Raw genomic sequence first — 14,223 nt, 5'->3', positions numbered from 1 at the left:
AAGGAGAATGATGGCTTTTGCATTAAAGCGATGTGTGGCATTCTCTTACTTCAGCAACCATGGCTTTCTGAAAAGACAGGTGTCTGCTAACACATGTGACCACGGCTGCCCTGTAAGACCCCCACTGCAAGCACAGAGCATAGCAAGCCGGGCAGGACCTCCAGGGAGGGCAGCGAAGTGGCCACATCCGGGCTGCTCACCAAGTCCGTAAATAAGGCCCTCTTGTGCCAGGCTTTTAAATACCTTCATTTTAAAATTAGATTTTGATTTTTCCCCCCTCAGAAACAGCCCAATCTCTGCTGAGTTACCCAAACATATTTTACAACTTGGATTAGTGTGTTCTGCCTTCCTGCTTTTTCTGCAGCTGTTGCTTTTAAGAGAGAGCATTTTGCTTTACAAATGAGAATGGGGAGGCTTTTCTTTAAAGGAGGAATGTTCCTGCTCGTTGTCATCTGGGCATCCTCCCTATTTTTTATGACTTCAGAACCTACGCAGAACATCTTCATATGCAAACCGTGCAGCAGCACAGAGTTTGAATGTTCACAGTTTCAAATGTGATAGAAAACATAGAAACCAGCTGAAAAAGAAGCCAAGTCAGATCACAGAGGGCACAAAAAAGCTAACGGGGTTTTTACCTGTTCTCCGGCTGCAAAACTACTTACTGCACCATCTCCACAAGAAAGTAACAAGGATTCACAGCATGAACTGTTCTTTTCAGCCACTCATGGCAAAAAACAAAAACAAACAAACAAAACCTGCCTTACCATTAGTGTCACCTCTGATTATCAAAATATTTATGTCTATTTATACATGCCCACTTTAAAAGAGTAGCCATGATGTTCTCATTTTTTTACATATGCAACACAATTGTATGCCAATAACCCTAAAGGAATGTTCATATATTACATGGTATCGCCATTTAAAACTACATCTTTAAAAAGGGAATGTCATGTGGGATAAATGGGGTTGTCTTCCTAATATTTCTCTAGAAAATGTATTAAAATATAGGAATTTAAATCATTTGGGGTTGAATACCATCCTTGAGTAATCATACACAGTTCCCTAAGGGCAGGTGCATGTTCTGTCTGCTTGAGCAAAGACTGACAGCACTTTTCAAAAATCAGCTTTGCCCATTTCTTAGGCAGTTCACAGGGCATGAGCTTCCGCTGAACAGAGGAATTTCACCTTCCCGTTTTACTATATAATTAGGGTTCATCCATTTATATGAAAGGACAATTAATACCATGGAAGAAGTAAGCTGTTCTAGTGGAGAAAGGGGGCATTTCAGAATCCCTGGTTCAGACCCTCACTTTCTCTTACTCTCCCCCTCCAGGAGGTCTCCTTTACCTGCCCTCTGAGCTTTACCCACTTTTTTCTGGGTTCCTGGTGCCTTTATCACTCCGTTCCCTACGTAGTCCTGAAATTAATCATCCATACGTCTGTCTTCACTGCTCTCTGTGCACTTCAAGGGCAGGGAAATTGGGGGTGCTTTTCTTTAACCGACTGGTTAAACATAAATTTGTACTGACCCAAACCGAGGCAAGAGAACTTAGGGAAGAGTTTTAAATGGCATTCACAAAGTTACAAGTGGTTCCCATGAACATCCCTGTGACACATTTACTGCCCAAAGCCTCCATCATAAACAGATCATTCCAAAGGTGGTACAGTCTGACTGCTTTATCCTTAGGCCTGACTTTTTAAACTAACTTTCCTCTCTATCAATTTCTTTATCTTCCAAGAAATGTCACTGCAATTTAAAGTACTCTTTACATTTAACTGCTCTAATCTTTTCATGTATTTGAAAATTGCTGTCAGTGATAGCTTAAATATGCCACGTTCTGGAAAAAAAACCATTCTGATAGACAAAAACCTATATATAGCAGGTGCTTCACTAGGAGAAATGTTATGCTTTAAAATAAAATGAAAGCAACAAAACGCATGTTCTCCACAATAAACTCTGGTGGTCTATACTTTCATAAATTGATTTCCACTGGCTAAGCTAATATAATAACTTAGCCACAATCTTTCAAAGAAAATATTTAAGGATGTCTTTATATTACAGTTTAATTTTGATCTTACTGAAGGCTTCCAGGAAGGCCTGGCCCTCCCAAAAAATCTCTTTATATTTCCAATTAAGGAGTAGTCAGTTATTTACTGAGAACCTACTATGCTCAAGCACTAGGACCTAGGGAGTACGAATACGTATTAAAGTTTTCTCAGCCACCACATAGGAAAATGTGGAAAACACAAATCAAGAGACTCATTTTAAATGACACGAGATAAGACAAGAGTCACAAGAAGGCAGAATTAAATTAGTTACCAAATGAACAGACCAACATTCTGCAGGCTTGGCAAAGAAGGAGAAATTAGGGACTGAATGACCTAGGACAAGTTCACGATGGGGAATTTGAGGTCACCTGGACCTTCCTTGGTGGGGAAAAGTGAGGACAGACCGAGCTCTGTTATGAGGTGTAGTAAATGAGATGAGGTTTAGTGGAAAAGTTTTTATCAGACAGAAATTTCTAGCAGGATGCTTAGAACTACGGAAGGATAGTTTGAGATTCTGAATGTCAAACCAATGTGGTGGAAATCTATTCTCAAGCCACTGGAGAACCAAACTGACTTTTGATGGCTTAATGCTTAACCTGTAAGCCAGTGGGTCTCAAAGTGTGATCCAGGGGCCGTCAGCATCAGGGTCACCTGGGCACTGGCCCCATCTCAGAGCCACCCAATCGGAAACTCCCAGCCTGGGACCCAGCAGCCCACATTTGAACAAACCTCCTGGGTGACTTTAAGAACTGCTGTTTTAAGCAAATTAAACTAATCAAAGCAATGGAACAACCATATAGCCGTCCGCCAGCAGCATGCACGACAGAAATCAGTGAGAATGGCCTGAAAGGCAAGTTTCAGAGCCATTTCCAAGTACAAGACCAAAAAGAAGAGAAAGTAAATGTTTCTGAAAGATTTGCTATTTGACATTTAACAGCATTTCAGGCTCACCTTTTAACGTTCCATTAAAGCTTCTCTCTCAGAAGCTTATCATAAAAGAAAATTAAAAGTGACTAAGTCTTAGAGAGGGGATTACAGCCTCCTAGGTTCTCGCTCCTCTTCCAAATAAGAAATGGGAAGATTTCCCATCACGATACGTGTGTCAGGAGGGACTTGGGGAAAAAAAGAACTAAGATTTATTGGGGACTTCTCTCTGTCGGCTGTTCACCTGCATTATGTCATTTAATCCTCACAAAAATATCATGAACCAAGCTCTATTGTTGCCCCTTTATATAGAAAAGGATACCGGGGTTCAAAGTGTTTAAAAAAAAAAACTTCAAAATAATCAATTAGTAAGCATGAAACAAGGCATTAAGTCCTTTTACATCTATATGGTACCATCTGCCAGGAAGTCCAAAGATTCCCATATAAACAAGGAATTCGTATTATTCCCAATTCACTTGCTATTTGAGAGATTCTTTGAAGGTTTTCATCTTGCTTATTTACTGGGGATGATATTTTGCAAATACTTAAACTGATTCAATTTTGTTTGCCCTTTAATTCAGTGTTTTCTTCCAAGCTTCCACCTCCAAGGGCATGGGTGTCTGTTACCTGACCTCTTTAGGAGACAGAAGTCTCCAAACCTGGATGAAGAGCTAGGGGTCAGCCAGGATGAGAAAGGGTAGCAGACCCATCCCTGCCCCAGGGCTGCGGGAAAAGGGGAGGCAGAGGGATGGTAATGGCTCCCCACCCCCATGTCTCCCAGTTTCTCCTCTGAGCTTTGCACCAAAGCAGGAAAGCCAAAGAGAAGAGGGATTGCTGGCTTAAATTCTGTTTAGGACCCTCTAGGAAGAGATTTCTCGGTGGGCTACTTGACACCAACCTTAGGGTAAACTTGGAGGCTCAAAGGGAGGCCTGCACCCACACCCTGGGGGACACAGGTCTGGCCCAGCAGTCTGTCCAGCCCTCCTGGGGAGACTCAGTAAGCAGCTGAGTTGTAAACCAGAAGGTAATCAAGGCTACAGGTGGGACAGAGGCCAGGTCAGGGATTCAGGAGGCCCACACAGCCAGAATGGCCAATATGAGGGTGACGACTTCAGGGAAGGAGGCTACCAGGCCCTTCCCAAGTGGCACAAGATCAGATCACAAAGCACAGCAACCCCAGACGTCAGCTGTGCAGGCCAGCAGGGCCCTGGAGATGGGAGGACCCTCCCCCTTCCTGTCCTGGGGAGGAGCCATTCCCTTGGCTCTCCCCACCCCCCATCAAAGAGATCAATTTACTTATCCATCATTTCTTGTTTGACAAACATGTCTATAGCCTTTACTAATGCCAGGCGTTATTCTAAGAGCTGTATGAATGTTAATTCATGTAATACGATCAAAATGCTGAGAGGTGGGGACTGTTACTATCCCAGTTCCCAGAGGACAAAACTAAGGCACAGAGAGGTTCAGAAAAGATAAAGGCTAAGCAGTGGAGCCAGGAGTCCGAGCCAGTCTCTGCTTAACCAGGAAACCAGAGAAAGTACCCGACATGATTCACTGCTAAAGAAGAGCTAGACTGATCACACTAAATTTTAAACTTGATCACATTAAAATTCTTTACCCATCAGGCTACCCATTGAGTGGGATGCCCTCGGGACAAGCAGATGGGTGACGTGAGCGAAGAAGGGAAGGAGGAGGAGGGAGAGGAAACCGAGTGCCTTTTCACATCGGAGCTGCAATGTGTCTGTGTTTTCAACTTTGGGGGGAAAAAGGGTGGCAGCTCAGATACTTCCTACAGGTCCTCCAAAAGCCTGTAAAACAGGTGAGTTCCTGGAGTGAGGAATGATGACTTATCTACATGGCTGGTTTTCCCTTATCTTGTCGAGTTACCACTGGAAAGCTGAAATACAGTAACACTGCTTGGACCTAAGTGAAATCAAAAGAGGTACTATTTCTTTAATTTTTTTTAATGGAAAATGTCCAATTCGACAAGTGTTTTGAAGTTATGTTTCACTGTTTTCCCCGAAGCCCGCAAGACTGAAATTGCAACCTCAGACCAAAACTTAGTGTAAAGGTCTTCAAGTTCATTTAGCAGGGAGCTCATAGCAGCCTCTTCAGGAAACCCCTCCCACCCTGCCCCATAGGAGGACCAAAAGGACTCGCAAAGCAATCAAAAAGGAAACCAAAGGCAGACTGGATATAATTCTAGAAGTTAAACATATGGCTTTCAGAAATAGAACTGTCATTTTTAGGGTTAAAATGAATTCACTGAAAGTATAAGGTTTTTTAGAAGCTTCCTGGGGCTCCATTAATTACTTTTCCCCTGATGGGATATTATCAAATGCGGCCGCCACTAATGGTGACATAATCTCAGCTCCTGACGGGCGGTGATTCGGGACACAGAGCCCAACAAGGTGGCGGATAGATGGCAGCGACAATATGTTATATTTATCTGAGATGTGGTTCAGTTTTTCAAATCTAACATGCCACTGAATAGGTCTTAGGATGTGGTGTTTGCACAATGTCTGTAAAGAATGATTCTTTCGGGGAGGGGAGGAGAAAAAAAAAAAGAACAGTGCTTTCAATGTTCAGTATCCTTTACATCTGCTGCTCAGCTGGAAACACTGTTAAAAGGCCATTAGAACCGTAAGGTAACAGACCTCGAAGGCTCTGAAAGCCACGGAGCAATTTGCTGTTTCTGTGAGGAGGACCAGCCCCAGCCACTTCCTTTTCAAGGGCTGAAAACAGCTTCTGTCATGAGCCGTGAAAATCAATTCCACAGGAACCAAGCTGAAACGTGGCTGGAGGTGGTACACCTCCGGGCTGGCGCTGCGCACCAGAGCCTCCTTCTGGGCATCCCTGGCACCTTCCAGAAGTCCCAGGCAGAGGCTCCCCAGCAGTGCCCGGGAGGGGATGCGCAGCCTGGGACTTGCAGGAACCTTCAGGCTTATCTCTGAGGCCACTGGTTCTCTCTCGTGCTTAATTAGGTTAAAATCAGCATTGGCACCCAGAATGAAGACAGCTACAGCAAGCCTCACGCTGGGGGAAGCCTGCTCTCGCTTATTTGAATTCCATCTTTCCGTTTTTCCTGATTATAGTAATTTGGAGAGAGGCTCATTTTTCCCCCAAATAATACTGTTTCAAAACCTTTCAAAACACAGAGCATTTTTAAACTTGTTCTGGCACATACAACATCATAAATATTTCAGAGGAATCACAATGGCTCTGTCAAGTTGTACTTTATAAACTAATGATTAGAAAGGTTAAGGTTCATTTTAAAATGTGTACAGGTTTTTCAGTTATGAGAAACTGCTATTCCAGCTATAAAATGCCACCCTGGTTACCACATAGAATTAAGAGCATTATAACCTCTATTTCCGTATATAGTCACCCCTCTATTAAACTGAAAACCTTTGTATAATTTACTAAGCATGATCTAGATAAGAATAAATTGCCACTTTTAAATCACAGCCAACAGCTTATGTTTATGCATATAACTTCTTACGATATTAAATTATTCATCTTTGCATCAATAACCCAGGCTGAGAAACTGATTCAACGTTAATTCGCTAAATTAAGTATAATTTCACATTTTTTCTCTGAGTATCTGTTGCACCTAATGTATTGTTTCAACTGGAATTTAAGTGTGATTACTCTATACATTTTCTTGATTACAACAGAAAAACATGGGTTTGTACAATCTTTATATGTCTATTATATAAAACACACCATGAAGATCTCTGGTTTTAAGAGCTCCCTGAGTTATTTTTTTTAAGAAGGGAAGGTGGTCATTGAAAAGAGATTATATGTCATAATTTTGTTGTTGATGACAAAATATTTGCCATTTGCAACCCATTATATTCCGTTGATATTGACCTTTTATGAGAGCCATGTGGTAATATAAGTGAAATGAATATATTCTTTATGGCAGTCATATAAAAAAGACTGGCCTAAGCTTTTAACTTAGTACTTGACCTCCTGGTGTCTGAATACTCCCAAGTCTGTGCAAGAATATTGAATAAGATAACCACATAATCAAATGAGTAGTAAAAGCACAATAAAGCCTTTCACACATTAGCACTTGATAATGTAAAAGTAACAGTCAACTATGTTCCCGAAATTCAGTGCAAACGTACAGCTGGAGGAGAAGCTGTAACAGATCAAGTGTTCAGCGATCCTGCCTTCCCAGATTATTAATTCTTTATAATTATAAATTCTTATTTTCCAAATAGAGCTCCCATTAGGTCAAAGATCATTTAAACTCTTCAGAAACATTTGTTAAACCTTTGGCCAGAAAAAAAAAAAAAGAAAAAAGAAATCAGCGATTTTAAATGTTACCATTTTTTAAGAAAACCTTCCCATCACTGGGATTTGGATTAACACAGGATAAGCAAACAACAGCTCAAGGACACCATGTTCTTACTTTTCCAGGAAAAAGTTAAAGCCTGTCATTTAAAAATATCTTTAACATCCAAAAGCACGGTGACTTTTTTCAAGTCCATTGCAAAAGTGCCGGTGACTCTGAGCTATTCTGACCCATTAGGGGAACAGTCGTTCAGAGTCATTCGTCATTTGGGGGGAGGTCTCAAAGGGCTTTCTTTGCAAAGAAAAGAGTTGCCTCAACTTCCCCGCAACCTTAAGAGGAAACACCTCTCGTGTTTCCCTGAAATTCAGCAGAGGAGCACTGGCCCCTGCTAATCTCAGCTCTTCCCGGGGACACAAAAAGAGGAAGTCAATTTCTCAAGAAATCCAAAAACTGTAACAAGGAGCGAGCACACACTAGCCGGTAACGCCTTCAGAACACAGGCCTGCACGCCCAGGATGTACGACGCGACGTCTCTAATTAAACGTGTATAAAACGAAGAATGACTCTAAATGAAGTCTCCTTGGATCTAGAAGTCGGGAACAAACGGCTCGATCTGCACAGGAAAACTAGCTCAAAGAGGGGGCTGGGGGCTGGAATTACTCTTGACCAGAAACCGTCTAAAAAGGACCCCAAAATGAGTCCTACGTACCCAAAGAAACCCTACCATATTAGCGAAGAGTAACAGTCATCCTACTGTGAGGGGAGCTGCAAGCGCCCTTTCCCAGCTTCCCTTTAAAGCGATGCTGTGCTTGCCTCTCCCCCGGAGCAGTGCCCGAGGCAGCTGGGTGAGGCCCCTTCTGCTCCAGGCAGCGGTCCTGTTGGACAGAACAAATGCAGTCACTCTCCTTCCCTTTGTCCCCCTAGTGGCCAATATAAACATCTAAAAGAAGGCTGAGGAAACTGGGTGCGTGTGCCATTGGAACAACAACTCTTTCTGGGTGGATTTTCTTACCCAAAATCGAGGTGAAAAATAACAAAACCATGGCCCAAATGTGACTTGTCCACCCCGACAACAACGCATATTCAAAACCACGTTGAATGCACCCAGAGCGCCCCCCACCCCCGGAAACGCAAAGGATGGGGCCTGGACCAACAACATCAGTGTAGCCTGGGAACTTGTTAAAAAGGCAAATTACAGGCCCCACCCCGGGAATACCGAACCAGGCACGCTGCGGGTGGAGCCCACGCGCCTGTGCTTAACAAGCCCTCGGCCGCAGGATGAAGCTTATGAAGCACTGCTCAAGACCGCTGGTTCTCTTCCCGAGATGCACATAGAATTACTTGGGAATTTTTAAAAAGAAAGAGAGAGAAGGAGGGGAGGGAGGCGAGTACCCTTCCCAGACCAATTAAATCAAAATGCCTGAAGATGAAGCCCAAGTAAAGGTTTTTGTTGTTTTTTTTTTAAACATCACACATGATTCTAGGATAGCCTTGGCTCTTTCCAACTCAAAAGAACCAGTTGTTAAATTTTGTAGAATTTTGTGAGCTGGCTGTTCAGCTGTGAGTAGCTGGAAATGGGTGATGGTGGGAACATTCGGACCACAGGGGCTGACAAATGCTACAAATCAGGTCTCCCCACACGCTGGCCTCCTGAGAGCCAACTGGTTAACATGTATCAGTTCACCACCCGCCAGAGGTGAGAAACACTGGTCTAAAGCAAGAATGCCAAACAATTCAGATACTCTGAGCTGTTCCTCTCAGCTTTTCCGTTGCCCCTCAGTTCCTTGGGATTCTTATGAAGATGATGAAGATTAACCAAGCAATTCAGTGGCTATAAACATGAGGAAGGTGAGTACTGGCCCCCGCTGTCTGAGGGTGTAACTGTGACTAGTTTAGATCAGGGCCACAGTCCTTTTCCTCCTTCCTCCCAGCACGGGCAGAGGAAGCAATTCCAGAAGGAGAAAGGTGGGTAGATCTGCTGGGGGGCTTCTGAGGGTTGTCTGCCTCATCGATGAGGAGATGCACATGGCAAGACATGGTCCCTTTCTGTGCCTCTGGGCCCTGGAAGGAGGCTCTGCCTCTAGGCACTCCAGCAGCCACCTTGTTTCCATCCTGGAACTGACTCAGCAGAGTGGGGGTGGGCGAGTCCAAAGAGGGGGAGAACCTGGGGCCAGGCTGATGCTATCACTTTATACTTTCTCACTCCTAGAACAGCTCTACGCTGGGACTTGTCCGTAAATCAGATAATGGCTTTCCTTCCATGATTGCGTAAGGATACTGAATTGAGTCAGGGTTTTCTGTGAGCTGCAGCCAAAAGTATCTTAAGTGACACAGATTATTTTAGGCCAGAGTTTCAACAGCTAGCTTGTCCTCTTTAAACTGTCCTATTGGAACTTCTAAGTAACAGAGCACTTTTTAAATTTTTTTTCTTTTTAATCTTGCCTCTTCTTTTTCTGATGACCTCATTCATCCTTTTCTCGGCCTCTGGTCCTCACCTGGGCCCCCCGCAGCTCATGTGTTAGCATCTGAAACAGCGCCCTGGCCGACCTCCTTCCTTCTCCCAGGGCCTTCCATCATCTCCTGTCTGCTCCATCCCGGTCAGAAGCAGTGCCCCCTCATGGCACTTCGCTGCCACGAGCCTCAGCCTATGACCTACTTCCTGCCATACAAAGCCTGGGGTGTTCCAGGTCCATCAAACCCCAGCCCCAGCCTATCTGTCCGACGTGACTTCTCACAAGTCCTGAATCCCCGCCTTTCTGACTCTCCTCCACAAGCCTTATTTTGCTCTCGCATTTCACCCCACCCCAAATGCCTTCTTCTTTGCACGGCCCTCTGTCAAATGCCACCCTTCCTTCAAGGTTCTTGTGATGGTTAATGTTGTGTTCACTTTGCTGGCCTAAGGGATGCCCAGATAACTGGCAAAACGTTATTTCTGGGTGTGTCTGTGAGTGTGCTTCTAGAGGAGACTAGCATTTGATTTAGCCGACTGAGTGACCAACGTGGGTGGGTATCATCCGATCCTCTGGTGACCTGAATGGAACAGAACGGCAGAGGAATGGCAAATTCTCTCTCTTCTTGAGCTGGGATGTCTACTTCTGCCCTCAGCCTTCAGAGTGCCTGCTTCTCAAGCCTTGTGACTCACTGAATTGTACCACCTGCTTTCCTGGGTCTCCAGTTTGCAGATGGTAGATTGTGGGACTTCCCAGCCTGTCGAACTGCATGAATCAATTCCTGTAGTAAATCTCCTCATATATATCCCTTTCTATCTAACTAGCTAATAAATCTCATATCTCTCTGTATATACAGACACACACACATATAAATATATATACATATGTGTATGTGTGTCTATATATACTGTTCATTCTATTTCTCTGGAGAACCCTAATACAGTCCCAATTAAATTTTACCGCCTGCTTTCAGCAAGGTCAAAGAAATGTCCTCATTCTGTGATTCTTATCATTACAATCAGTAATGTAATTTGGTACTTAAACCATAGACACACCATTGTTTAAATCTTGAGCAGTGAAGTAACCATTTAATTAATTCTTCATCTTGGTGAAAATTTTTTTAAAAATTTATACTGCCACAGGACAAAACACTGTGACTTGAGTTTCAAAATGATGACATACATTTTGATAATTCTATACTTGCTGAGAGTTAATAATGCACCCCACCCTATTCGGGAAATCTTTCCCTCTTGACCAGACTGATACTCGTAACAGTCCTTTGCTGCTTTTATAATATTCTGTTCTCCACTAAAAAGTACAGATGAACTGTATCAGTATTTATTCAGGTTTGTTAATTCAATAAACATTTCTGGGACACTTGCTTATGTCTCTCAATCTCTGTCTGTCTGTCCATCTCTCTCACACACACACATCCTTATTATCAATTATATAGTAGATGCTCAGTAAATAACTCTGTGTCGATTAATGGTTTGGGTGGTCTCAATTTTACCTCCTAAATATTTCTTGAGCCCTTCGACCTCATTCCACTCCCACAGTCACCACTCTCGTTGTCACTAACATCTCCTCCTCTTCCTGTATCTGCCTTTGGCTCCCCTCCAATCCGTTCTCTACAGAGGAATCAAAGTAATGGTCAAAACCATGTCCAATCCTGATTAAAACACTTCAACAGTTTCTCACTGCTCTGGGTTAAAGGCCAAAGTCACTGTAATGAGTTGGAGGGATCTCAGCACTGGTCAAGGGAAGAGGCGAGACCCCGTGGGGACAGCAGGTCCCAATAAGCTTTCTCTGGGAGGCACATTGACAGGTTGCAAGTGCGGGGAAGTCCCTCAGAGTGGAGACCTTCCAGAGACACCAGAGGGGCCGCTACCTGGAGGAAGAAGAGGCAACTGCACGGCCGGGGACAGGGGAATTACCTGCCTAGGCCATGATGCTCAGCCACAGGGCGTGGAGGGTGACAGCTGCCTGGAGTCTTTCATAGACCCGGGGTACACAAAACAGGCAGGCCCTAAATGGTTAAAAATCTGCTTCTTTGGGCTATGTTCAGCTCACAGACTTTATAGCTAAGGTCCATGCCTGTGGTGAAAAAGTAACCCACGGTTGGCCAATATGCGTGGGCCGTCGTTGGATCAGGTATATAAGTCACTAACCTGGCCCTCAGGCTCTTCTGCTGTCTCTCTCACACCCCTCGCCCCATTCACAGGCTGTTTCTCCAGGTTCTAGAACTTTCTGCTGCTTTCAGGGCCTAGTTACCATATAGTAACGTGTGCACCTTCTGCTCTCCCCTTCCTAGTGACTGTACTCTTGCTTCAGGGCCCAGCGCTCTTCCCGGAGGATGCAGTCCCATAACCCTGTGATCAGAGCAGCCAATCCTATTAAATGCTTTCCCGGTGCCAGGTACCCTAATGCTGCACACTGGTCTCAGCCACGCAAATGAATGGGGCCCTGCATTTCTGCTGCCCCGCTGGGATTAAAATTCCCTGGGGCCCTACAGCCGGCATCTGGCACAGGGACTTACACACAGTAGGTAAACAAGAACTATTGATTGGAGAAGTTAAAAAAAAAACGCCTACAGAACATAGAGACTAGGTTATAAAAATAATCGATAACCTGGATAATGTGTAAACATGGAATCAAATTTCTGTCTTTCTTTGTTACTAACTGATCCATTTGTTTAGAAATCTTTTTCATCCAGAGTTATTAAAAACTCTTAAATATTTCCATCCCGGATGATTCGAATTTTTAAACCTTTACCCAAGACTTAACACTATGAAACCCTTTATTTACAAATATGCCATCCCAAGGAGTCAACTGCATGTAAATCACTAAAAACTAACATGTAAATCACTGAAAACTGAGTACTGGAGAAATCTATGAAACTATTTAAAGCCTAGTTAAGTGCCAGCAAAAGAATTTAAGAGCAGAATTTGGCCTGCAAAGGGATATAAGCACTAAGTTTGAAATATTAATTATTCTGTTTATACTGGCAAGACAAATCTAAGTCATCGTGCTGGCCTTGCTGGAAGTCTTTTGAGAGATGTGAATTAACGGGGAAAAGAAACAGTCTCATAACGTTAACGTTTGTGGGTTTGAATATAAAGATTATGCTAATGAGTTATTTTATCACCAATTCCTTGTCTACAATTTTTATCCTAAACTCGTATTTCTATAAAAATCAAGTGACTGAATCGTAGGTCACTTTGGTTTAAAAGGACTCAATAATTTTATATTTTATAAGTATTCATAATACTCACTCATAATTGTAAAAGAACACTAGCCACCCTCCCACGTACATTATAATGCAATGCTTATACTACAATGTTTTAAAGAACATGACACTCTATATTTTCAACCACTTTTGATGGTGGCCTACATTTCTGCTCACAAGCTATTACGAGGTGGCACAGTTAAACGATCTGAATTTTATGTAAAAGAGTGTATCAGTCAACTCAAATGAACTCTTATTCTCAATGATGACATATCATCTTCTAATTAAATCAGCTAAGATAACTGTTTGTAAGGATCATTCTAAAATTAATTCCCAAATCAAGAGTCTAACAAGTAGTACTTCTAATAGCCCAGATTTTAGATTGCTCTGATACCTGCAATTAATGTGAATCTTTTAGAAATCGAGTGACTTGACAAATCATAAAAAAAAAAAATCTGAAGTTCAGCTAACTCATTTATACCTCACACCGTTCTTCGAAAGGATTTTAAAGACGTCAGCTAACTAAACAGAGGGCAGAGAAATCAGAACTCTGTGCAGCAGGCAGCTAAATGGAAATTAAATTATTTATCCCCAAACTAGGAGATGTAATATGTCTGGAAAAGAGTAAGACTTACCTAACACTGTTTTTTTTTGTTGTTTGTTTATGTGAATGTGATATCTACATGTAAATTGAAAAAAGAGTTGGGTATCAAGTGTGTTAAATAAGCTGGTTTGCTGGGGAGCAGGGGCAGGGAGGGCTATTGTCTGGGAAGCCCACCTGCTGGACAAAGGCCAGGTAAAATGAAGCATTACATGGTTTGAAATTTGAAAACAATAAAGAAGGACTAAAAAAGTCACTCGTGTGTCAGTGGCATATAAGAGAATGTTCTTCTTTTAAACTTTCAATTAGGAGATAGATGTTTAGATTTTTAAGATAAACTGTTACCAAAGTGATGTGAAAGAATTTAATACTTTTTTTTTTATTCTGGGGAGTGGGTAACTAGGTTTATTTGTGCATTTGCTTGTTAATGGAAGTACTAGGGATCGAACCCAGGACCTCGTGCATGCTAAGCATGTTCTCTGCCACTGAGCTATACCCTCCCCGCTAATGATTTCTCGATATCCAACAGCTGTAGCACAACACTCAGAATACCTTAGACGGGAAAAAGGGGGTAAAGTAAATTATTGAGAAGAGAGTTAGTTGTATTTTTTCCCTAATCCATGGAGATGAGCTTCCCTCCTCCCTCTAACCCCCATAATAATTTCCCATA

At 42.8% G+C, this 14,223-nt stretch overlaps 1 protein-coding gene across 11 annotated transcripts in view; it reads right to left on the bottom strand.

Annotated features, from left to right (window-relative positions):
* Positions 1–14,223, bottom strand: part of GPC6 (glypican 6) — a 1,040,045-nt gene that overhangs the window by 975,479 nt on the left and 50,343 nt on the right. For 2 of the 11 annotated variants that reach the window (XM_072976444.1, XM_072976443.1), the window contains exons 1-3: positions 11,237–11,344; positions 8,001–8,151; positions 636–721 (exon numbers count right to left, since the gene is read on the bottom strand). The exons of 2 other annotated variants lie outside the window; for them this stretch is intronic. Coding sequence is in view for 2 of the 9 variants with exons in the window: in XM_072976442.1 (XP_072832543.1) it covers positions 7,986–8,003 (18 nt within the window). In the remaining 7 variants the exon portion in view is untranslated. Of the gene's footprint in view, positions 1–635; positions 722–7,985; positions 8,152–11,236; positions 11,345–11,894; positions 11,939–14,223 lie in introns of those variants that run through there. 7 more of the 11 variants (XM_072976445.1, XM_072976447.1, XM_072976449.1 and 4 more) reach the window with 6 other exon arrangements.

Source organism: Vicugna pacos, chromosome 14, assembly GCF_048564905.1.
Source record: "Vicugna pacos chromosome 14, VicPac4, whole genome shotgun sequence".
NCBI classification, from domain to species: Eukaryota; Metazoa; Chordata; class Mammalia; order Artiodactyla; family Camelidae; genus Vicugna; species Vicugna pacos.
Note: the sequence above shows the minus strand (reverse complement) of the source record. Positions and strands in the feature narration are given on the sequence as shown.